Genomic DNA, 25,207 nt, shown 5'->3' on the forward strand with positions numbered 1-25,207 from the left:
GCTGTGATTATGGAAGGTCATGAATGTACCCTACTACAAGCCCTTAGCATGTTGTGATGATTATTTGATTCAAGGATGATGTTGGGGTACTGGTTAGGGTTAGCACAACGCCCACCCATCCAGAACCAATCAAAATCTTCCAGCTTTATGCTAATGTCAAATCACTACACCACTGTCTGTCTCTCTCCTGTATAGGTAACTGATTGGTCCTCTTGGCTGATGTGAAGATGCCTGCTGGTGTGTCTTGGCCTCGGTACCTGCGGATGTTTGGTGCCAGTGTACTATCTATGTTTGTCGGAGCAGAGGTTGTCCATCAGTACTACAGACCTGATCTGGTAAGCATGGAAACAAACACCTATCCTTCCCCATGTGCTTTTTCATTATATGACCACATGTATCGTAAAATGAAGGGTCCACATTGTCTTGTGTTTTGCATACTTGTTCATAAGATCGTAAATGCATTGCTTGAAATGTTGCTGATACGCCAATGTAATGCATGCACCTTTTATTTCCCTTTGCCAGACTATTCCAGAAATCCCTCCCAAACCTGGCGAGTTGAGGACTGAACTGCTGGGATTTAAAGCCAGAGAAGAGGCTGCTGCCGCTGCTGCCCAAAGACAGTGACCATTTCAGTAGACTGATTAATTATTGTACAGTATCTAACTCTGGAGCAATCCTTGTACATATTGCACATGTTTAAAAACCACAAAGGGACAAATGTGAATAAAACAAAATGGATGTACATGTGCGTATCACATTTGTTATGAAAAGGACTCTAATGTGGTATAAATGTGCCTGTGCCAATTCTATTCAAAGTTGCTTCAGGCAATGATGGCTGGTTGGAGCTTCAGGCTCCTCAGCCTATTTAGGTCAGGAGCCTACAATTGCATTTATCAAACCTACTGTCATGGAGAACTCATGAGGTTGTGGGTTCGATTCCCACGGGGGGCCAGTATGAAAAAAAATATATATATATGCACTCACTAACTGTAAGTCGCTCTGGATAAGAGCGTCTGCTAAATGAGTAAAATGTAAATGTAATGAGGTCTTGAGTATAGGACTACTTGCAGAGAAGACACCCCTTTGCTGTTCTTGATGCGAGAGCCATAGCAAAGTGATCTCAAGTTTTAACCATGTCTTCTGATGGATCACTCATGTCTCCAGCCTTGCCACATGCTGTGTGAATGTCAGATATAGATACTGCGCAGACTAGTATGAGTATGTCAGATACTGTATGTATGTAAATGTTCAGTGGGTTTTTAAGCAGCAGATGTGAATAAAATGTTTATTGGGTTTATGCTTTTAATATACTTTTATGTTGGGTTAATATACTTTTATGTTGGGTCCACACGCAACAACAAAAAATCGTAGAAAGGGCATCTTTCACCAAATATATTTCAAAATCGGAGTTTCATTATTTATTAATGAATAAACTTTGAAATTATTCTGAAAGTTATCATTCTGATTTTGATCATTCAGGCGCGCACAGCAGACCATTGTCGCAGACAGCGCCAGAGGTTTTGGCGTATCCATAGCAACCATAGATAGCAACCAATGTAGCTAGCTAGACTTGTGAGACGGCAAGAATGGCGACACCAAGAGAGCAAGAGGCTGCAGATTATCTTAGAAAACACAAAATTATCGAACTCATGGATAATTTAACAAGCATGCTCTTCTTTTACAGACCAGGTTAGACTTCTTTTTTTAAATTATTTGTTCACATTTTCTTCCCATCTTGTTTGGTGGCTGAAGTAAAACGTAAGCTAGCCTGCTGCTGTGCTAACGCTAACTGCACTGACTGCTTGACTAACGTTAGGAAAGAGGGACACCATAATAAACTCATCACTAGCATCCTCTTTGGTAACATTAGTCATTGAAATCCCCCCCAAATCAGTGTTGTTTTTCAGGATCTGTTTCACACTAGTTTGCAAAAGAGAATGGTTGAGATATACTGAAAATAAGTTGTTAATAGTAATATGCCACAGAGCAGACGCTTTTATCCAAAGCGGCTTACAGTCATGCGTGCATACATTTTGTTTGTGTATGGGTGGTCCCGGGGATCGAACCCACTACCCTGGCGTTACAAGCGCCGTGCTCTACCAGCTGTGCTACAGAGGACCAATGTTTGATCTACTGCAAAACAGGAGGATCATTCCTATGACATAGCCTACCTAGCAGGGCAGGCTAAGCTTTGTGGAATATTGACACATGACATACTAATTTTTCCCCATCATCTGTGCTGTTTCTACTACAGAGAGACCAAATGAGTTCCTGATCACACAGCTTGAACAACTGAGAGTGTCCAAAATGCGGTCACTGGATTGCCCAAGCCTGTTCAATGACACAAACCTGGATGCCGTTTTGGGAATCTTGGACCCTACCAAGCAAGGGCACATCACTTTTGTTCAGTACAAGGAGGGTGAGTCACAGAAATGGTCCATTTGATCATTTGCGAGGCAATGGCCCAGAAACAATTTGGAGGGGATAGGACAGTGTATCAGATCACCTACTGTATCAGATAAGTGCATCAAAAACAAGTGGGGGGCATACCAATGATTCGGCCTATATAAGTCTAAGCCTATAAGTCTAATAATATACCACACCCCAATGTTTATGCCTTTCCATCACTCCCAAGGAAACACTCATTCAACATACTATGTATGATTCTGTTTCGCAGCACTAACCACTTTGGGGATTGAGAAGTTTAATGAGTGTCCTGAAGGTGTGGCCAAGGACAAGATATCTCAGGAAACCTTCAAGAGAGAGGCGTAAGATCTATAGATCTCTTTTAAGTCAAACATAAGCCAAATATTCATTCACTGTTTGTTATTGTGAGATACTGTGTGATATGACTATCTTTGTCATTTTTTCTATATTTTTTTTTACAGGAAGGAGGGCTTACAGAGAAGCTCAGCAACATTTATATCTAAATAAAATTGGAGATCTCTGTCCCATCACTCTGAGCGTGTGATATTTTGACTGATATGTCTATGATGGCTATATGAACTCTTCATAATAATGAAATGTATGGTCAAATTGGATTAGTTATACAGTCAGGCATGTGTTGTCTGGACCCAGTATGGTCACAGTCTTGAATGCAAGTTGTCTCGGCTTGTCCACCATACATCAATGGGCATGCACCTGTTCGAAAAGTCCTACACAAATCCAAGTATATGTTATTATATGTTAACTAAGCAAAGCTTCAGTTTAGAAAATATTCATTTTACTGGCTATCAAGAGGTTTTATGTGGACGCTATTGTTTTGTGTTTACAGTAAGCAACTGTTTTCAACATGTTTTAGTTTTGCAATATATTGTGAAACGTTGACATCTTGAACACCCCCAGGATGAATGAGGGGGCGTGGTTTTGGTGGTGCCATGGCGTTCCCTGTCCACGAAGCTACAATACTCTTGAGCCGAGTGTGAATTAAATGTCCCTTAATTTCGTAAAATAAACACCAACATTTGAAGTACATTACATTCAAGACCAAATCATGGGCACCGTTCACGCTAGGGTAAGGATAACTGCTTAAAATGCAAAGGGTGAAAGCATGACCTCTGAGTACAGTAGCCGTAATAGCTAGCGTAGTCATAGCACGCAAAGCGAAAGGGGCCCAGTTGGACAGCTTGCCAACTATGGCAGCTAGCTAAACTCCAGAAACACGAACTGTCCATACCTTGTCACTAAGTGAAGGAAATTAACATGTTCAAATGCTGCATAGTTGCAACAACAGCACCGGTGTAGCGCGCGCACTACAGCCACTGATCATATGCATGGGGGTTCATTAACCATTTGCATTATTAGATGCTTAAAACCACAGTCTGAAATTTCCAGTAAATTCAACTAATTACATTTTGAAGAATGTGACTTGTAAATACCAGTCTTGTGGTCAGGTGCCACGAAGAGGGACTTACGAAAATTACAATTGGCCCAGAACAGGGCAGCACGGCTGGCCCTTAAATGTACAAGGAGAGCTAACATTAATATGCATGTCAATCTCTCCTGGCTCAAAGTAGAGTTTGACTTCATCACTACTTGTCTTTGTGAGAAATATTGACATGTTGAATGCACCGAGCTGTCTGTTTAAACTACTAGCACACAGCTCAGACACCCATGCATCAGTGGAGGCTGCTGAGGGGAGGACTGCTCATAATAATGGCTGGAACTGAGAGAATGGAATGGCATCAAACACATGGAAACCATGTGTTTGATTTATTTGATAACATTATACTTATTCCGCTCCAGCCATTACCACGACCCCGTTCTCCCCAATTAAGGTGGCACCAACCTCCTGTGCCATGCATACCCCACAAGACATTCCACCAGAGGTCTCTAAACAGTCCCCAAGTCCAGAACAGACTATGGGAGGTGCACAGTACTACATAGAGCCACGACTACATGGAACTCTATTCCACATCAAGTAACTCATGCAAGCAGTAAAATCTGATTTTAAAAAACAGATAAGAATACACCTTATGGAACAGTGGGCACTGTGAAGAGACACACACACTTGTACAGACACACACATGATAACATACCCACTATACACACACGTACACATGGATTTTGTGTTGTAGATATGTGGTAGTAGAGTAGTGGCCTGAGGGCACACACTTAATGTGTTGTGAAATGTAATATATTGCAAATTGTATATAACTGCCTTAATTTTGCTGTACCCCAGGAAGAGTTGCTGCTGCCTTTGCAGCAGCTAATGGGGATCCATAATAAATACAAATACAAATGTTGAGATTAACTAGTACCTTATCATAATGACCAAAACACTAAAGCCACCTAACTACCTGTTCAGCTAATGAGTTTTGTACAGATAGCTTTACAATACAATATATAGCCTGATAAGTAATCGTATTCATCACTAACTCTGATGTGTTGCAGAGTCTTGATCCTCTGCCAATGCATGGACCCGAGCTGGGGTTTCATGCAGATGACATTGAGACGCCAGATATGGAGCAGGAGTCAAAACAAGAGGTCCTTGAAAACAAAGATGTAAGGTGTTTTGGTAACTCAGTCCTGAATGAAAACCACATTGGCTCAAGTTGTTACTTAATCCAATATAATTTCTGTTTGGTTGAATGTAAAAGTTACCTTTTATTGTTGCCTGTCAATGCAGATTATAATTCCTTTATATATATTTGTCCTATAGGTCATAGTCCAACGTGTACACGTAGATGGTCTCGGAAGAACCAAGGAGGATTGCTTAACATACGAGATTGCTGATGTCTTCCGAGCCAAGAACTTGATTGACGTGAGTGAATCTATCAGTACAGTACAGACCATGGTTTTTCGTGTGGAGTCTGTATAGAGACTGTAGCAAAAGTATGATCAACTTTGTTTACTGTTTGTTCTAGGTCATGAAGAGAGCCCACGAAGCCAGGCAGAAGCTCCTACGTCTTGGTATCTTTAGACAAGTGGAGGTTGTCATCGATACCTCACAAGGTACTGTAGTTAGAAAGGTGATCTATTCTGAATCTGAACAGTATCTGTCCAAAGTTTAGTATGTTACTTTGGAAGAGACTTAAATGAATGGGAAAGTGGGTAAAGCACTCACAACAAAACAATACTTACTTTCAGGGGTGGATGCTTTACCTAATGGACTAGATGTGACGTTTGATGTGACTGAGCTGAGACGTATGACTGGCAGCTATAACACCATGGTTGGAAATAACGAAGGCTGCATGGTGAGAACTCCTGAGTGATGGGCTCTATTCAGTGCATCGTTTCAATTCATTTCTCACATCCTATCTCCTCGCCTCCTTCTCAACCGTATTGGAGGAGAAGGTCCAAAGCCCCTCCCCCTAGTACCTTCTCCAATGCATTTGAGAAGGAAGCGAGGAGAGCGGATACCAGGAGTCGAGGAAAGATTAATTTAGAAAGAGCCATGGTGGTGATTACAAGTGCTATTGAGGTACCGTACTCTGTTGTCATGTTTTTACTCGTTTACCTGCCTCCTACTTTAGGTTCTTGGTCTGAAGCTGCCCAATGTCTTCGGTCGTGCAGAAAAGCTCACCTTCCAGTTCTCCTACGGCACCAAAGAGACTTCCTATGGGCTGTCGTTCTTCAAGCCCCAACCTGGCCACTTTGAGCGCAAGTATGAGAAAAACCAAGCTGCTAATTCCATCATTAGCAATGCTTGAAAAACGGTGAATTGTGTTGTTGTTTATTCTGTATTTCCCTGAGCTCTTTTTGTCGTATCTATCTAATTGACTTTCTCTGGCTGTTGCAGTTTCGCCGTCAACTTGTACAAAGTTGCAGGCCAATTTCCATGGAGCTCACTGAGAGAGACTGATCGTGGCGTCTCCACAGAATTCAGTGTAAAGATCATTTTCCATTAATTTATCATTACTGTACAAGTTCTCGTGTGGTATACTCCTGTGCTCTGTGTTACCTCCGGACTCTATGTGAAATAACCAAAGTGATTGTTTTATTTTTGCTGTTGTTATGCTAACTAATATGAGTAGAATTGCATTTCTCTGCTATTTTACTATTCCATTTCATCCTACTGTAATGCTTTTGCAAATGCTTGATCCTCTCTGGTTTCTTCCTTACTGTTTTGCATACAAACAGTTCCCTCTCTGGAAGACAAACCACACCCTGAAGTGGGAGGGTGTGTGGCGAGAGCTGGGCTGTCTGACGCGTACCGCATCGTTTGTAGTCCGGGAGGAGAGCGGCCACTCCCTCAAGTCATCACTCTCGGTACCGGGACTTCAGTTTCGCTTCACAATCCCCCCACAACTACCTTTAGTACCAGGGATTTATTTATTATTTTTATTTAACCGTTATTTAACCAGGAAAAGCCCATTGAGACCCAGAGTCTCTTTTTCAAGGGAGACCTGGCCAAGTAGGCAGCAACAATCAATACATTACAGAATTAAAAACATACAATACAATTCAACAACATGATCCAGACTTTTTAAAAAGCATTTACACTCCTCTGTGACAGTCTCCCATCAAAATGTTGAATTCATTCAGTGGCACTGACATATCTAGATGAAGCATGGATTGTAGAATATTCCATGCCTCTGGTGCACAAAACAAGAAGGCAGTCTTGCCTAATCATGATAATACATTTGAGCCCAAATCCTATTTTGAGATCTGTACACTTAATTTGGACTTTTGTGCAGATCTTGCATTGATGATGTCAATGGGAAATGTGTGCAAAAATGTGTTTTGCGCAGGTGGATCTCAAGTTAGGATTTGACCCACTGAGACATTTGAGACAATACTTTTCATCAACATGTCTCCTCTCCTTTGCAATCATAGCACTCCATGGTCATCGACACCAGAAACTCTGCAATCCTTCCCAGGAGTGGTGCCTTGCTGAAGATCAACCAGGTGTTTAGGTTTACATTACCTGGCCAGTGTTGCAGCCAGTAATAATTTCCTATTTAAACCATTTCCCAAACCATTTTGAACCAACAACACATTCAGCTGATGCATTGTTGTGGTTTTGCAGGAGTTGGCTGGATACACTGGAGGAGATGCCAGCTTCCTGAAAGAGGACTTTGAGATCCAGTTTAACAGACGTCTCTTCTGGGACTCGGTGAGAACCTCAATTGTTTTATTTATCAAGAAGAAATGTGTGTGTGAACTTTAGTTACACACATGGATCTAAAGTTGGAATGCAGTCTGAGTATTGAACTGGTAATAATCACTTTTACAGTAAACACAAGTTATAACCAACAGCTTGTTGATGGAGGGTTGACAAATGGTTGTGGTCAGGTTGGAATAAATGTGGGATAAAAGAGCAAGTGGGAGAGCACCTTTGATGAGACCTCTTCCTCTATCTTCCAGGTCCTGTCTGCATCTCTCTGGGGGGGGTGCCTCCTGCCCATTGGAGATAAGCCAACTTGCATTGCTGACAGGTAAGACAGTACTCTCTATTCCACAATACCGCCACTGAAAAGCTGGGATGTCAAACATGGCCCGCGAGACGATTTAACGTGGCCTGCCATGTTATCTGTATATTAGGATGTTTCTTGACCCTTTAATGGTTTTCTACCTGCAACTGCTTGGTGTCCGACCACAAGGCGCTACAGAGGGTAGTGCGTACGGCCCAGTACATCACTGGGGCCGAGCTCCCTGCCATCCAGGACCTCTATACCAGGCGGTGTCAGAGGAAGGCCCTAAAAATTGTCATACTCCAGCCACCCAGTTCTCTCTTTTAGCGCACGGCAAGCGGTACCGAGTCTTGGAACCAACAGGACCCTGAACAGCTTCTACCCCCAAGCCATAAGACTGCTAAACAGTTAGTCCGTGTAGCTATTGGTTAACTATCTGCATTGACCCGTTTTGCACTAATTATTTTGACTCTTCACATACGCTGCTGTTACTGTTTATTAACTATCCTGTTGCCTAGTCACTTTATCCCTACATATATACCTCAATTGCCTCGTACCCCTGCATACAGCCAAGTTATCATTACTCATTGTGTATTTATTCCTTATGTTGTTATTTTTATATTATTTCAATTTTTTCCCTCTCTGCATTGTTGAGAAGGGCCTGTAAGTAAGCATTTCACTGTTAGTCTACACCTGTTGTTGACGAAGCTTGTGACAAATACAATATGATTTGATTTTTGATCTACATTTACATTTTAGTCATTTAGCAGACGCTCTTATCCAGAGCGACTTACAGGATCAATTAGGGTAAAGTGCCTTGCTCAAGGGCACATCGACAGATTTGTCACCTAGTCGGCTCGGGGATTAGAACCAGCGACCTTTCGGTTACTGGCACTACGCTCTTAACCACTAAGCTACCTGCCGCCCCTATGTGTCTCTTAGGTTCTATCTCGGGGGTCCTACTAGCGTCAGGGGATTCAGTATGTACAGCATCGGCCCTCAGAGTGAAGGTGAGATGTTATCCACTGTCCGTTTCAATAAAGTCCGATTTAAGATAGGTTACATTCTCACATCACGTGTGGTTTTATTGTTGGTATGACAGGTGACTACCTGGGAGGGGAGGCGTATTGGGCTGGAGCCGTCCACCTGTATACTCCACTGCCTTTCCGTCCAGGCAAAGGGGGCTTCGGAGACCTCTTCAGGACCCACTTCTTCCTCAATGCCGGGAACCTGTGTAACCTCAACTATGGTGGGTGTTTAAAGATGTAATTCACCCCACAATCAATGTTGTTCAAATTCATCCGTAGGAGAAATCTGTAGGACTCAATCACCATGATATTGGAAGGAATGGCACCACCTAATAATAATCAGTCTTTTTTATGACAACTTAGTCATATGGTATTTGGGTCAGGTATTGGTTTAAACCCACTCAATTTACAATGGTCTGTTCTGGGACTTTATACAGGGAAAGAGAATCCTCTGTGCTTTTCAGTCCTCTAGGTCAGTGGTTCCCAAACTGTGGGGCAACTCAGTCCGGCTTTCAACCTACTCTTGAAAGTTGTAATAGTAGAATGCACAAGGTGCAATTTCGAGATTGGGTAGTGCATCATCAGTTTTCCTCTTGTCATGTTAGTCATTGCATACCTTAGAGAGCTATTTATAACTTGTCCGAAATTTCCAGATCAAATCTTTTTTTTCAGCTGTGTTTTCTTAGCCCATAGATTTTGTAGTAATGTTTGAGTCACTCAAATATCACATGAATACACATTAGACATGGCAAAATGTATAGAATTGCAAGACAATTAGCTTTAAAACTGCAAAATGTTCTCTGCACCCCATGACAAAATGTGTAGAATTGCAGCAACAGTGCTTGTGCCCATAGAAATAGACCTGGCGCGCGCGCACGGGGATGGAAGGGGAGCCTGAGTGAAAACGTCTGGGAACCCCTGCCCTGGCTTTACTCAGGCTGTGTGTGTTTTCCAGTAGGTGACGGGCCTCAAGCACACCTGAGGAAACTGGCAGAGTGTATCCGCTGGTCTTACGGAGCGGGAATCGTGCTGCGACTAGGAAACATTGCCCGGCTGGAGCTCAACTATTGCATTCCCATGGGCGTCCAGAGTGGAGACAGGTAGCCTATTATCTTCCCGTTCTGTTGTCAAACCATGACATGATAGTCCTAAGTTTAGAAACAATACTATATAGCTCATAGGTCATATAGATGAGCAGTACACTTTTATGCCTGATTCAAATAATAGGGCCGACTCGAACCGTGCTGTGCTGGCTCGGTTATTTTATTTTCCAGTTTCCTTTCCAGCATGGTTTCAGCAACTATGGTGGATGCGTAACCAAGCCAGCCCAGTACAGCTCGGCTTGGATCGGTTTGGCTCGATATTGTGAAAAGGGGATTGGGTTACTGTTAAGAAATAACACTTTAGCCTTTGTTTAGGATATGCGACGGGTTTCAGTTTGGAGCTGGAATCGGATTCCTGTGATGTCCTCCTGCTGTCTTGCTGAATTGAGTTGTGGACAACAGGAGTTTGTTTCCTTGGTTTTAAGTAAGTGAGACGTGGGGACCCTTGCAGTACACCGAAGGTTGCTGGAAATGCAATGGCGACTACAACCAAGCTATTGTAAAATGGATGAGGCAACAATGGAGATTTTCCTCCAGTACTAATGAATGACGGGAGCCACCAGTGCTCAAGATGTGGAAACCAAAGAAGGTGATATATCAGCCATGAGTGCCCTTATCATGACTCAAATAATGTGGTCTGGATTATTATGCTCGGTAATAAATTATGTTCACCTCTACAGGTATTCAAAGACCACACTAGTATGTGTCTTTCTATGGCATTGACCTACCTTCCGGTTGATTTTGCATGGCATGGATTTATGGTTAGTGCATTGAAACACAGCATGGATTAAACCATTTGTGCCTCAAGGTTAGGTCAGACAAGCTTATAGATGTGCTTGAGTTGGTCAGAGTATATTATTTATTAAGGAGCTGTGCCAAAAAAGTATAAAGTAAATGAACGGGCCAGTACCCCTACTTTATGTATAGGATATGTGTTTGCCATCACTGCTATCAAATTGATTACTCCACTCGGCACGCAATAATATAAACAACCGTATTTTAGGGAATATGAAGAAGATTAACATTGCATACTGGGGAATCTTGTCCGCCCATTCAGAACGTTGATGTTGTTTGAAGCGGGCCCATGCGCATTAAAGTCCTTCCTGATGTTAATTTTGGTAGCAAGGCTAGTGTACGTTGTAGGAACGGACTGCGTGGTTTCGTTCACAGCGAACATACTATACGTTTCCTCCCCCCCTCCCCATCCCCTTTTCCAATACACAGTACTACCAGAACGTAGTGTTGTTTATGTTTGGAGAAATTCTGGACTAAAAGGGACGAATTGAAAGTAATATCGGTGGAATATTGTTGGTATTCTCATCTCGACAACACGCAGTCGGACACACTGATGGCGGTCACTATCGAGGAGCTGTATCGTAACTATGGGATCCTTGCTGATGCCAAGCCAGAAGACCTGAGCCAGGTAAGCATCAAATGAATGGCTAGCTAATTGAAATATCTTCCAGAATAGCTACCTTTTCATATAAATTATATCAGCAGTGGAAGCCAAAGGTGAAAGTTATGCTAACGAATTGGCTACATAGCCAGCTAGCTAGCATCGCCTGGACATGCTAAACAAGTGTTAGCTTGCTAACTAGCTAAAATGTGCCTATGTAGGTAGCTAACGTTAATCCTTCTTCATTTCAGTTAACGTAACCCGACGTTTTTACTTTAGCTTGCTAGTTAGCTGTGTGCAATCAACTTTAATTTCTAGCAAGCGGGGTAGTTAGCTTGATACCTAACGACGATTTTAGCGGCTAGTTAGCTATCTAAGTACTGTAGTTGGCCAAGATGAGTTGATGTTGATTCCCGCGTACAGCTTCTGCCGAAAACGTATTTACGCTATGACTCTTGCAACTTGTCATGTTGGTAAGATTTACCATGTTAAACTCAAAGGCTAGTTGACACAGCAGGCAGTTGAGGGAAGGACGGCTCATAATAATTGCCGGAGAAAATGGCATGGCCTCAAACACATGGAAATGTATTTGAAACCATTCGGCTCCAGCCATTACCACAAGCCCGTCCTTCTCAATTAAGATGCCACCAACATCCTGCGCTAGCTAGCTACTACTGCTGGCAACTAACCAGCTACTATGCCAAGGGCTTCAAAAAATTGCAGGCTTGTTTGGCTGAACGCTCAATTTTCTAGTCCTCTACTGAACACTTTTGACCAATTCACTGGAAGCTTTTGCATTCATGTTGGACAGTGATGTCCTATATTACAAACTTGTGAATGTATCAATTTGTTTCCATCTCTTCTCCAGCACAAATATGCCTATCAGGTGATCATTGATGGGGTGAAGGGGGGTCCCAAGGAGAAGCGCTTGGCTGCACAGTTCATTCCCAAATTCTTCAGCAGTTTCCCAGAGCTGGCAGATGCGGCAATCAATGCTCAGCTTGACCTGTGTGAGGATGAAGATGTCTCAGTAAGGATTTGATCCCAGTGGGACTATCATTTCCATTTGGAAAATACTATTGTCACAATTCATTTGACAAAATATAACATGCATATACCACTATACACACTTGAAACATAAGAAGTTAGATTTGAGAAATCAATCAATCAATGTAAAAGTGTACTTGGGTAATGCCTGATCAGAGTAGTCACACTACTCCATTTCTCACCTGTTGTTGGTTTGTCATCTTCCTTCCTCCTGTAGATTCGGAGGCAGGCCATCAAAGAGCTCCCCCGTTTCGCAGCCGGGGAGAACATCGTCAGGGTAGCAGATATCCTCACCCAGCTTCTCCAGACAGGTACAGTACTCTTGAGCTAACCCACCTACTACTTCTTCTTGTACGTTTCCGGCAAAGACGCTGTATTTCTCAGGTTGGGGTGCAAATGACACATTTAATTCTCTAATAGCCTCACACCTGTAGGTGCAGGCCACTGGAATAGAGAAACCACAACGTCCTTGCTATTTCGCTCTGCCTGTCATTTGAGGCCAAAATAGTTACAAGCGAAAATGTGGTTACGCCCAACTCGGCCAGCTCACAGAAAAATGTCCTCCTATCCTCAGCATACCGCCTGCAATATAACAGGACATGCTTCACATTATCTACCTCTCCACATTCCTCACACTTCCCATCTGGTTGTTTCCCCACTAGCAATAACCCACTTCCCAATCCACAATGGCCCAACCTCAGCCTTGTCAACAGAACCCCCCCCCCCCCCTCCCTTTCACTCCCCAGATACCTGCTGACCTTCCTCACAGACTTCTGGATAGAGAGAAACTGCCTCCCTCTCTCCCACTCATGTTGCCACTCCTGGGTCAACCCCTCTGCTATGATACTCCTACATTCCATCCCCCCCCTAACGGGACAACCACATCTACCTCCTCCCTCTTCAGAGCCGCCTTCGCTACCTTATCTGCTGCCTCATTTACCCCTACCCCCAACATGAAAACCTATCTTACTCCCTTTCTGCACCACCCTATAAAGTGCAATCAACGGCACTATTATCAGGTCTGTGCTTGTCTTTGACTTCCCTTTTCTCAGGCTAGCAGCAGCGTCTGAACACAAAATGACCCTATTAGGCCACACTGTTTGTACTATCCTGGGAGTGGACATTATGTATGCCATAGCGTAGTTTGTCAGAAGATATGTACTTTCTGTGAAACTGGGGGACCAATATTTATACTCTCTTCTACGTTGGTGCTTACAGATGATTCGGCCGAATTCAGCCAAGTGAACACAGCGCTGGTCTCCATCTTCAAGATGGACGCAAAGGGTAAGCGTCGATTTTTCTCTCACGTTTGAATAGGCTTTCAATTGTTAAAAGACGGACTACTTCATGAGTGAACAGGCAGGATAATGCAATGCTCTACGAATACAAATGTAGTTAAGAAGAAATAGTCGTTTCTCAGATGTTTTCATACCTCAAGCGGACTTTATTCCACACGATCTGTTGTGTAGAACCTCGCACAACGCTTTAAGAGAAATTTGGCAGGCCTCAATCCCAAATGAAGTGGGAAAATGGGCATTAGAGTTAGATGATGTCGTTTGTTGAAGTGAGCATAACATGGCTTCCCCTCCAAGGCTGAAGGACTGTATAGCCTCTAAGTACTTTGTCTAGCCAACCTGTATCTCTCTGCTCGGCCTCAGCTACCCTGCGAGGCCTCTTCTCTCAGATCCTGCAGGGGGAGGACATAGTGAGGGAGAGGGCCATCAAGTTCCTCTCCATCAAGCTGAAGACACTGCCTGAGGACACCATGACCAAGGAGGTGGAGGACTATGTGTTCACAGAGACAAAGAAGGTATGTTCCATATCTCTCTGCTTTGGTAGCAACTATCAAAGTGAATCACCTGGGATGATACACTCCATGCTTGAGGCTGTTTAGTAGAGCACTTTGTGAAAGGGCTCAGATGGGATGAAGTAGAATGTGTTTTTCTTACTATTATTGGCAAACTGAATACAAGATCTCCATAGGAGGGATCTGTAATCTAGTTGTGTGTTGGATATATTTGTAACTGGTCAGCCTCACGTTGACTCCTGGATCTTGTTCATTAGGGCACAACATAGCAAAACGTCTTGCAAGCGAAAATGACTGTTTCTTGTTGGACAAGTCCATGTAGTCCCTCCCTGTTGCAGTCTGGTTTTCTTTAGCTTTGTGCCTACTGAACACGTCTCAGCCCTCTGACCCACATTGACCTCTGAACCATTCCCCCTCCAACCACAGGTGCTGGAGGACGTGACGGGGGAGGAGTTTGTGCTGCTGATGCGCATCCTGATGGCACTGAAGGGCCTGCAGACGGTGAGCGGGCGGCAGCAGCTGGTGGAGCTGGTGGTGGACCAGGCCTTCCTGGAGCAGGCGCTGAACCCCGCCGACCCCGACACCGTGGACCGCTTGCTGCAGTGCACGCGCCAGGCCCTGCCCCTCTTCTCTGTGAGTGTTATAACACACACAGGTCCAAGTCATAATAATGTACTCCTCTTAGCGACTTACAGGGAGTGCATACACTTTTAGTGTGTGCCCCCCTGTGGGATTTGAACCCATGACCTTGGCATTGCTAGCACCACACGTTTACCAACTGAGGAAACCGCAGTCTCCCACTCACAACACACACGCACGGTATCACCAAACACATCGTGCTAATGTGTTGCTCAATGCTCACGCACACAGTCACCTCACACATACTGTTGATTGTTTGCAAATGGCTAATTACTCTTGTGATGAGAACCCTGAGATTCAGTATCTGTTTGTGCCGTTACGTCTCATTGTTACTACTTTCCTGTTTATGCATGTTTATTGGTCAAGGTTCTGACCTGATTCGACCAACCACATCAAGTAGACAACCCCCTCCCCCCTTTCTTATAATTAACTTTTTTCTGCGACTTCTTGAACTTTCCTACCCTTCCAGAAAAATGTCCATTCCACCCGCTTTGTGACCTACTTCTGTGACCACGTCCTGCCCAACCTCAGCACCCTGACCAGTCCCGTGGCAGAGCTGGACATTCAGCTGGAGGTCAGTTACCGCCCTCCCCTGTACCAACCATACAGAGTTCAGGCAACTAGTCCTCAATGTTGGCTCCAACATGCCAGGATAATAGCATTGTCATTGACGTGTGTGTGTGTGTGTGTGTTTGTAGGTGCTAAAGCTGCTTGCTGAGATGAGTCCTTTCTGTGGGGACATGGAGAAGGTGGAGGCCAACCTCACCATGCTTTTTGAGAAGCTTCTGGTAAGTAACAGCCTAGCTCAGCCTTGTAATGGACTTCGGTGTGCTTTCACCATACTGCGTGGGATAGTGGGTCAGTGTTGATTTTGGACCGGGACATGTAAATCTGCTTTATCAGACTGGTAAAAGGCTAATGGACAAAACACCGCTAAAAGCAAACGACCGCTAAAAGCAACGAGTGACCATCCTCTCGCCTCTTACCACAGAACTTTGGCCGTCATTTTAATTTCCTAACGATTCTACATGTTGAACCGCCTCCGCTACGTCAACACCCATGAGGTGATCTAGTGTGCCCAGCCGATGTTCGTTGTGGTGTGTTTTGTCCTTAACTGGTCCTGGCTGGTAAAAGGCGAACTGATCAACCCCTTCCTCCCTGTGTCTAGGAGTTCATGCCGCTTCCCCCAGAGGCGGAGGGTGAGAATGGCGAGAACACGACGAGCGAGGAGCCCAAGCTGCAGTTCAGCTACGTGGAATGTCTCCTCTTCAGCTTCCACCAGCTGGGCAAGAAGCTGCCTGACTTCCTCATCGACAAGATCAATGCAGAGCGCCTTAAAGACTTCAAGATCAGGTAGAGGAAGGGTTCCCCCCCCTGCAAATGTTTTGTCAACGTTTGTGTGTCTTTTTGATCAGTCTTGGTTTGTTGTGGGAACGTTTGGCATATAATATCTTCTGGTCTTTTTGTGTTTTCGCACCATTTTCAGTTTAGTGATCTGCGTTCATGCGTTATAGCAATGTTTCTGTTGAATTTCTATCAGTCTCCTCCAGGACATTAAATGAACACATGCCAAATGCGGGTAGATTTAGGTATTGGCGGGTAAGAATGTTTATTTCACCAGCCACGTTTGCGGGTGGTCAATTTGCAGGGCTCTACAGTTCAAGCATTACATTCGCTAATAATAATTAAGACACACAAATGACTAGAGGGAGTCCGACTAGCAATTGATTGTGCCGGGCCGGGCTCAGACTTGCGAGTGACTAGCACCTGTTGTCTCTCTCTCCTCCCTGCTGCAGCGACCACCACAGCGCGATAAACACAGTTTATGTTCTGTCTGTGTTGTTGAAGCTGCAACATAATTACAGCCATTTCTGACTGAGAAGTTCTGTTACCGAAATCCCTAATTTGTTTAGGAAAAACATGGCCTATTCCCTCAGCCCTTACTCTCTTTACGTGACACATGTATGCAACACATGCACTTGTCCAAAGACCTATTCGCACGGGAGTAGTATTACTCGTAGAGAACGTTGGTTATGTAATTTACTCCAGAATGTCTGTCATTCCAGATGACGATTCGGACAAGACTCGTTTTTTTCCAAACTGCCCCCTGTCATTTAAAAAAAATAAATGGACAGTTATGACCGAAGCCTGGAGGTTTTTATTCTAGGTGTGAAGATAGTATTTCAACATGTACAGGTGATAGGACCACACTGAACTCTAGCTTGATTCCCAAGTTTCTAAACCAGCGTTCCTATAGTGTCGCCATAATATTTGAATTGAGGAAGTGTGATCATAATCATTAGGATATTTTAGCGATCCGCGGTACATCCTAAATGCCCCCCAGCCTTCAGATGTGAGCTAAACAGTGCAATTGCACTTGAGATGCATTTTAAGGCTATGGATGAGTTTCCAAACGTTTAGGTCAGTTGTATGCTGCTTTGCAATCTATTAACAGCAAGGGTTGCATTAAATATGCTCTATTTTCAGTTCATACGCACAAAACATATAAACAAAAGCATTCACCGTGAAAGTTGATAGGCTACATGTAGGTCGTTCATACAGTGCATTCGGAAAGTATTCAGACCCCTTGACTTTTTCCACATTTTGTTACGTTACAGCCTTAATCTAAAATGGATTACATTAAAAAAAAAAAATCCTCAGCAATCTACACACAATACCCCATAATGACAAAGCGAAAATAGGTTTTTAGCAAATTTATAAAATAAAAAAAACAGATACCTTATTTACATAACTATTCAGACCCTTTGCTATGAGACTCGCAATTCAGCACAGATGCATCCTGTTTCCACTGATCATCCTTCAGATGTTTCTACAACTTGATTGGAGTCCACCTGTGGTAAATTCAATTGATTGGACATGATTTAATAAGGCGCACACCTGTCTATATAAGGTCCCACAGTTGACAGTGCATGTCAGAACAAAAACCAAGCCGTTAGGTCAAAGGAACTGTCCGTAGAGCTCTGAGACAGGATTGTGTCGAGGCACAGATCTGGGGAAAAGTACCAAAACATTTCTACAGCATTGAAGGTCCCCAAGAACACAGTGACCTCCTCCATTCTTAAATGGAAGAAGTTTGGAACCACCAAGACTCTTCCTAGAGCTGGCCGCTCGGCCAAACTGAGCAATCAGTGGAGAAGGGCCTTGGTCAGCGAGGTGACCAAGAACTGGATGGTCACTCTGACAGAGCTCTAGAGTTCCTCTGTGGAGATGGGAAAACCTTCCAGAAGGACAACCATCTCTGCAGCACTCCACCAATCAGGCCTTTATGGTAGAGTGGCCAGACGGAAGCCACACCTCAGTAAAAGGCACGACAGCCCGCTTGGAGTTTGCCAAAAGGCACCTAAAGGACTCTCAGACCATGAGAAACAAGATTCTCTGGTCTGATGAAACCAAGATTGAACTCTTTGGCCTGAATGGGTCACGTCTGGAGGAAACCTGGCACCATCCCTACGGTGAAGCATGGTGGTGGTAGCATCATGCTGTGGGGATGTTTTTCAGCGGCAGGGACTGGGAGACTAGTCAGGATCGAGGGAAAGATGAACGGAGCAAAGTACAGAGAGATCCTTGATGAAAACCTGCTCCAGACCACTCAGAACCTCAGACTGGGGCGTAGGTTCACCTTCCAACAGGACAACGACCCTAAGCACACAGCCAAGACAACTCAGGAGTGGCTTTGGGACAAGTCTCTGAATGTCCTTGAGTGTCCCAGCCAGAGCCCAGACTTGAACCCAATCGAACATCTCTGGAGAGACCTGAAAATAGCTGTGCAGCGATGCTCCCCATCCAACCTGACAGAGCTTAAGAGGATCTGCAGAGAAGAATCGGAGAAACTCCCCAAATACAGGTGCGCCAAGCTTGTAGCGTCATACCCAAGAAGACTCGATGCTGTAATCGCTGCCAAAGGTGCTTCAACAAAGTACTGAGTGAAGGGTCTGAATACTTATGTAAATGTCATTTTAACGTTAATTTTTTATTATTAGCAGAAATTTCAATCCTATTTTTGCTTTGTCGTTATGGGGTGTTGTGTGTAGATTGAGGGGTAAAAAACAATTTAATCAATTTCAGAATAAGGCTGTAACCTAACAATGTGGAAAAAGTCAAGGGGTCTGAATACTTTCCAAAGTGATGAAATTAACAAATGAATGATTGATTGATACAGTAGCCTATAGAAGTGATGAAATATAGGCTTAAGTAAGTTACGGTATTAAGACTAAACACAATGTGCTCTTAGGCCTACAGTTCGATGGTGGTTATTCAAGGCTGCTATACCAAGCCTACTAATGATAATGGCATTATTTATTATTACAATAATAATAATAGTAATAATAAGGCGATCAAGAAAAAGGAGCATTATTATTGTTATAAATATTATTTTGCTTTCCTCTCCTCACTTTTCTTAGACAATAAGGCAAGGGCTGTTTTCTCATCTCTTCATTCTGCTGCTTCCTCCGTGGCGTAGTTCTCAACACCAATATGCTGGTTAACGTTGCTATTATGCACATAGCAACATGGTCTAGGAAAAGGCGCCAATTCAACAGCACACTGTGTTTCAGAACCGTGGACAGCGACCGCTATCCAACGAGGGAGAAAGCGCATTTGTTATATGTTCCATCCACAGTGGATCAGTCCGCTCAGACAGGCGCGAATCAGACCGGTGTCTTATACACCGTGAGGTAAATGTATTTAGACACACGTGACAGGACTCGAGTGGCCCCGTTACCATAGTAACCTCCCGCCCTTCAAGGGGCCGCTGAACAGTTTTTCTCTATTTTGATTAAAACTCAGATCACAAATGAAATTGCGCGATATAACACATTACTTCTTACTAATACATTTCTTGTTTTAGAAACATTACAAAGCATGGAAATGTGTTTTTTGATGTAATTATGGTGGTAAAGATTTGGGCTGATAACAAATGTGACAGGTAGATCTATCTGCCATAGTGTCTGGTGGACCAAAAAGTACATTTTAGGCCCTGGTCTCCACTATAATTTAATATGCCATTTTAGCTGACGCTTTTATCCAAAGCGACTTAGTCATGCGTGCATACTTTTTTTTTTTTTTGTGTATGGGTGGTCCCGGGGATCGAACCCACTACCTTGGCGTTACAAGTGCCGTGCTCTTCCAGCTGAGCTACAGAGGACCACAATCCAGACACTATAGTGTCTGGATGCCAGTAATGTCATCTTTTTTTTTTTTCTTCAGTCACTCTAACCCTAGTTTGTCTTCTCTCCTGCCTTCAGGTTACAGTACTTTGCCAGAGGGCTGCAGGTATACATTCGCCAGCTGCGAGTAGCCCTACAAGGCAAGACGGGAGAGGCACTGAAGACAGACGAGGTATGTATCGTTTTAGCAGCTGTTTTGCTCTCTGATGAGGACTTGCTTTGTTTCCTCTTGACGGTATCTCACCAGCCACAAAGAATCATGCAGATTCAATCAGGAACAGTCTCTGGAGACATTGTTAATCATGTGTTCCTTCTGTTCTAGTGTAATAGTTGTCTTGTGTTTTCATCCCTCTTAGAACAAGATCAAAGTGGTGGCTCTGAAGATCACGAACAACATCAACGTTCTGATCAAGGTGAGATGTTCATCTTCGATGTGTTAACACTGGGTCAACCCTGAAAGACACTGGGTCAACTGTACATAGCTAGTTGTATCTCTAACATTCTCATTACTGTTCCGCTTTTCTGCAGGATCTCTTCCACAACCCACCATCGTACAAGAGCACAGTCACTCTGTCCTGGAAGCCTGTCCAGAAGCCTGAGGCTGTAGCGTAAGTCTCTTTGTTTTTTTTTTTGTTTTGTTTTTTATGTTGTCATGGGTAATCTGGTGACCGAGAATATCGGGTTTCTGATTAAGTGTTATTAACCTTACACTCTAAAATCCGAAATGTTCAGACCTCAAACGTAGTCAAGATGAGTTCACATCCCAGGCCATCTTATGTAAATCCGTCTCTCTGCCACAATCTAAAAAGAATGGAAGCGATAAGTACCATGTAGTGTCCAGATTTGTGGATGAGTTATGTAGCTAGATCTATACAACTGATGGTGTGGGGAAACGTCTGACCAATGTTGATTTTGGAGTGCAATGTCCCTTTTAATGTTAATTCATGGGTCAACTGACCTGCTCACTTCAATGTAAGGACACTAGCAACTTCTCAGTACAAACACAATAACCTCATCAGATAAGACTGAAAACGCAACATTAGTGTTAGCATTATGACCCCAGGTGACCTCTATGTAACCTGTGACCTTTGCCCTCTGTGCCCATCAGTCAGAAGCGCCCATCCGGGGAGGAGATGGGCACAGGCAGTACCATGAAGAAGCAGCTGTCCCCCCTGCCCCGAAGGAACGCGAGACAGATCTACAACCCTCCCAGCGGCAAGTACAGCGCCACCATTGGCAACTTCACCAACGGTGAGGGTGGCACTTGGGTAGCATGTCAAACAGTAGAACGTTGCACAGACGTTGTATCTGGGTTTTTCTCATGGGTTCTCTCACGTTTTGTCTCATCTACCTTTGTCGAGTGCACTTGGTGTTACTTAGTCACTCTGGGTAAGAGAGTCAATGACTGAACTGGAAACATGTTTGGTGCCTACTGTTTCTTTCCATTGTGTGTGTGTGTGTGTGGTGGATGTTGTTCACTTCCATCTTGTATTGTGCCTAGGGTTGCAAAGGGAGGGTATATTACTGGAAACTTTTCAAAGTTTACCAGTAAATAACCAGAATTTTGGTAACTTCAAGTTTCTTTAAGTTTATCCGATGACATCTAGTGGCCTTTTGGGTACTTTAAATTATCACAGGTGTCTAATTATCTCTGGACCTCTGTGTGGCCTTATCATATGTAAAACATATAAAATAATCAAGTAAGGTGATTTTAGAATAAAAATAGAATGACAAAGCTGTAAAACATATTTTACTATGTTTAATGTCTTTGTTGTAAATGTTTTGGCGCCGAACTGGTGGCAGTTGTAGCTCAGTTGGTAGAGCATGGCGCTTGCAACGCCAGGGTTGTGGGTTCGATTCCCACGGGGGACCAGTATGAACAAATGTATGCACTCACTTAACTGTAAGTCGCTCTGGATAAGAGCGTCTGCTAAATGACTAAAATGTAAAAGAGTCAATCGTTGGAAGAGTTGCAGAGTTCATTGAAAATAATGCCATTGTTGATTTAGATGCTTTTTTCATTAAATAGGCAATTTTCTCTTGAACCATATGGTCTAACCACTTGAAACTCATAGACAATATGCATACAGAGATAAACGAAAAATGAATACTATATATGAGTAAGTTATTCAAGTATAAATCACCAAAGTTACCATAGATTACCTGTTAATTGCCAAAATTACCGAAGATAACGCTTTGCAACCCTAATTGTGCCATGTACACCCTATATGGGGAATATGAGGGTGTTACTTGAGTGACTGAGGTGCACATGCTGATGCTTAAATGTTGCTAATGTGTTAAAAGGATAGGAAATCCAAAATCACCATTGTTTTTAAGCTGAGCCCTCTGTTTTATGTGAGCTATTGAGAAATATGCAACTAAATGGAGGGAATGGCACCAGCTAAATATTACTATCCTTTTTAAAGGCCCAGTGCAGCCAAAATGTTTTTTTCTGTGTTTTGTTATCATATTATACATCTGATGAAACTAACTGTAAAAATGTTACAAGTGTTATGTCCTGATAGTTGCTGTTTGAAAATACAATTTGCTTTCTAATCAGCAGGTTTTGCATGGGTGGATTTTTGGCTTGCCTTGTGACATCACCAGGCCGTATAGGTTTAATAGACCAATAACAAATAGAGTTCCAAATCTCTCTGCCAATAACGGCTAGTTTTTCAGGTTACATATCCCTCCCATTAGGCCCCTCACTCAGACCATTCCCAGACAGTGAGGGGATTCGATTATCTGGCCTGGATTACCCCAGTGGTCGGAGTTTGCACCTGGTTAAAAGTGATTGCATTTGTTTTGGAACCTGGCTGCCTCCTGGGCGTGAGCCAGGTGCTCCGTTCAAAGGCACTGGAGAAGTCGTCTCAACAAGTGACAGACTAGATTGAGAACGTGTAGTAATGAGTAGGATTCACTTGCAAAAGTGATTTGCCTTTTGATATGAAGGCTTTATTTGCCTTCCTAATTAAAACTAGTTTGAAAATTAAAACATATTTTATGGAAAAGAGATGGTCCTGGACGATCCACCATGCTGCCTTGTTGACAACATGACCGAGCGGTGCAGATTCCTGTTTGATTTGAGAAGGGCGCTCCTCCTTCATGCTGCGTTTAGGCTAGGGATGCAAAAACCATCATGCCAGTCGGCATAGTGGGACAAGAAATTTGTTGATGACGGCAAAAGCAAGCCAGCGCGATGGTATGCGTTGCTATGGTGATTTCAGCAAATCAACATCCGGTAGAAAACAACATGAATGCAGACTGCAAAAGTTGAAATATTTTAACTCTGGGGGGGCAAGTCCCATCTACCTTGGCGGCGTTCACCGCCAGCCTCAATGGCACTTACCGTCGTGCTCTCATTGAAAACAATGACATCCGGTTTGCCGTCTACCTCGTACCATGTAAATGCAGCATCACCACTTTTGCTCGTTCACGTCACGTGCCATAGACGGTGCACAGCAGCTCAGGTTAATAGAAATCCCTCAGTCCTAGCAAAATCCTTGCTTGAGAAATAGATTTTTGCTTAAAAGCCATTCTTGTTTCTTTTTGACTAGTTGAATGGAAAACTATTACAGTAAGGTATTTAATTATTTAATATTGAGATAAACGCCTTTTAGCTCTAATACAAGATGAGTCGGGGCAGGAGTTTTTCTCTGACCATGTGACCCAATTATTTCTTCCTTTTTTATAGGCTGTTTGAGATGTACTACATTGCCATCGGGTTTTATCCCGTCAAACACGCTAAATTACTAAAACTAGGGCCCAGTCTTTCCTGGCCAGGTAAAGCAGTCAGGAAAAACTCCTGACTCAAATGATGAGTCCTCATACTGACCTTCTGTCTATTGTCCCTGTGTTGTGATTCCAGAGCAGCGTGGAGGCTTCAGGGGAGGCCGGGGACGAGGCTTCGGAGGCAGGAGCCGAGGCCGAATCTACTGAGTCCACCATCACACACTGAACTGCAGCACATCAGAATCCCTGCCGCAACTGAGGTGGTCTCCACGACCACCGCTCCTCAACCCGTGTCCACTTGTTCTTTTTCCTCCGGCTCCAAACGCCCCCCTCAAAGTAAATCCACTTCAAGGAGACTGGGCTTCAGACTTTTCTACCAGTTGTTTCTACCACGACACTGTTCCCCGGCGAAGCGGTTGTTCAAGTAGATCATCGTGTTTTAGTTTTTTTATTATTATGAGTGTCTTTTTGTGGAACCAGAGACTGCCAAGTTGTACCTGATTTTGATATTTTTGTCAGATGTCGGAACGTCTTTCTTTGTTTTACAAAATGGTGACGAATGCATTCTTTCTATATTTTTATTTAATCCTTACATTTTTAGAGCTTGGATTTGGATTGGCCTGCTCTCTTCGCTACTTTGTATGAATCGACAATGAAGTTTTCATCTGAATTTTATCATAAACTTGTATTGAAGTCTCACCACCTTGCTCCCTTTGTTTGTGTAACACCTTGTTAAAATTAGATCAACATTGGTTTTCGATGTTTTCAGATTTTTTTTTTGTTAGTAAAACTAGATTATTTCCTCCATAAAACAGGTTGTGACGCCAAATAGCACAGATCATTATTAGTTGTATTAATTGGACATAGGTTGTCATTCAAACCAGCCAAGGCAGATTGAGGACATGGGGGCCTTACTTGTGAACATAAGCAACCATTTAAATTTAAACAGGTTCGATGCGTTTCAGCCAATTAAAATTGCCGATTTACTGGCACGTGACAGAACGTTGGACTTCCAATACTTGTTCATACCTCAGTCCAACCGCACGTTCACTATCACGTGTATTTGAATGAATGGTCAAATTGCTCTCTGTAAAGTGCCTTGTAATTGTGGCAAGGGTTGGAATCTCACATGTTTTTCCTCCCCTTTGAAATGTAGATTTGCATGTATTGTGTTAGTGTGTTGAAAAGGGACGTAGCCTACAGCCAACAGTTTAAAAATTAAGATTTAAGAATACATTTTATAAGGAGCTACCTCTTTCAGCCTTGCGCACAAACACACTGCTATTGCCTAATAATCGTATTGCATAGGCTATATTACATGGACGTGTACACCTAAATGTAGCACTACAATGCTTTATATGCAATTTTCTTATCTGCTTTGTCACATGCGTTATGACTCGAGGATGAGCATTA

General features: G+C 43.3%; 3 protein-coding genes across 5 annotated transcripts; all 3 read left to right on the top strand.

The window, feature by feature from the left end:
• The first annotated feature begins 1,525 nt into the window (after positions 1-1,525).
• Positions 1,526-2,957, top strand: si:dkey-42p14.3 (EF-hand calcium-binding domain-containing protein 10). The gene is made up of 4 exons (XM_041837849.2): positions 1,526-1,689; positions 2,255-2,419; positions 2,678-2,768; positions 2,889-2,957. Exons 1-4 carry the CDS (start codon positions 1,587-1,589, stop codon positions 2,932-2,934), a joined length of 405 nt encoding a protein of 134 aa, XP_041693783.1. The 5' UTR covers positions 1,526-1,586; the 3' UTR covers positions 2,935-2,957.
• A 392-nt stretch (positions 2,958-3,349) lies between these two features.
• On the top strand, positions 3,350-10,679 carry LOC121532131 (sorting and assembly machinery component 50 homolog A). 2 transcript variants are annotated; one of them, XM_041837848.2, is made up of 15 exons: positions 3,350-3,514; positions 4,894-5,004; positions 5,162-5,263; positions 5,367-5,454; positions 5,590-5,696; positions 5,976-6,106; positions 6,242-6,329; positions 6,583-6,711; positions 7,279-7,350; positions 7,472-7,558; positions 7,810-7,880; positions 8,799-8,866; positions 8,959-9,105; positions 9,843-9,984; positions 10,303-10,679. In XM_041837848.2, exons 1-15 carry the CDS (start codon positions 3,494-3,496, stop codon positions 10,346-10,348), a joined length of 1,410 nt encoding a protein of 469 aa, XP_041693782.1. In that variant the 5' UTR covers positions 3,350-3,493; the 3' UTR covers positions 10,349-10,679. The 2 variants fall into 2 exon arrangements, with proteins under 2 accessions (XP_041693782.1, XP_041693781.1); XM_041837847.1 differs by having other exon boundaries at positions 3,351-3,514; positions 9,840-9,984.
• Positions 10,680-10,778: 99 nt separating this feature from the next.
• Positions 10,779-24,493, top strand: LOC121532130 (apoptosis inhibitor 5). 2 transcript variants are annotated; one of them, XM_041837845.2, is made up of 14 exons: positions 10,779-11,410; positions 12,252-12,413; positions 12,648-12,741; positions 13,649-13,714; positions 14,089-14,240; positions 14,664-14,870; positions 15,346-15,450; positions 15,575-15,664; positions 16,045-16,229; positions 20,141-20,234; positions 20,419-20,475; positions 20,591-20,670; positions 21,171-21,313; positions 23,931-24,493. In XM_041837845.2, exons 1-14 carry the CDS (start codon positions 11,336-11,338, stop codon positions 23,999-24,001), a joined length of 1,581 nt encoding a protein of 526 aa, XP_041693779.1. In that variant the 5' UTR covers positions 10,779-11,335; the 3' UTR covers positions 24,002-24,493. The 2 variants fall into 2 exon arrangements, with proteins under 2 accessions (XP_041693779.1, XP_041693780.1); XM_041837846.2 differs by having other exon boundaries at positions 21,171-21,277.
• The last annotated feature ends 714 nt before the right edge of the window (positions 24,494-25,207 follow it).

Source organism: Coregonus clupeaformis, chromosome 19 (assembly GCF_020615455.1).
Source record: "Coregonus clupeaformis isolate EN_2021a chromosome 19, ASM2061545v1, whole genome shotgun sequence".
Taxonomy (NCBI): Eukaryota; Metazoa; Chordata; class Actinopteri; order Salmoniformes; family Salmonidae; genus Coregonus; species Coregonus clupeaformis.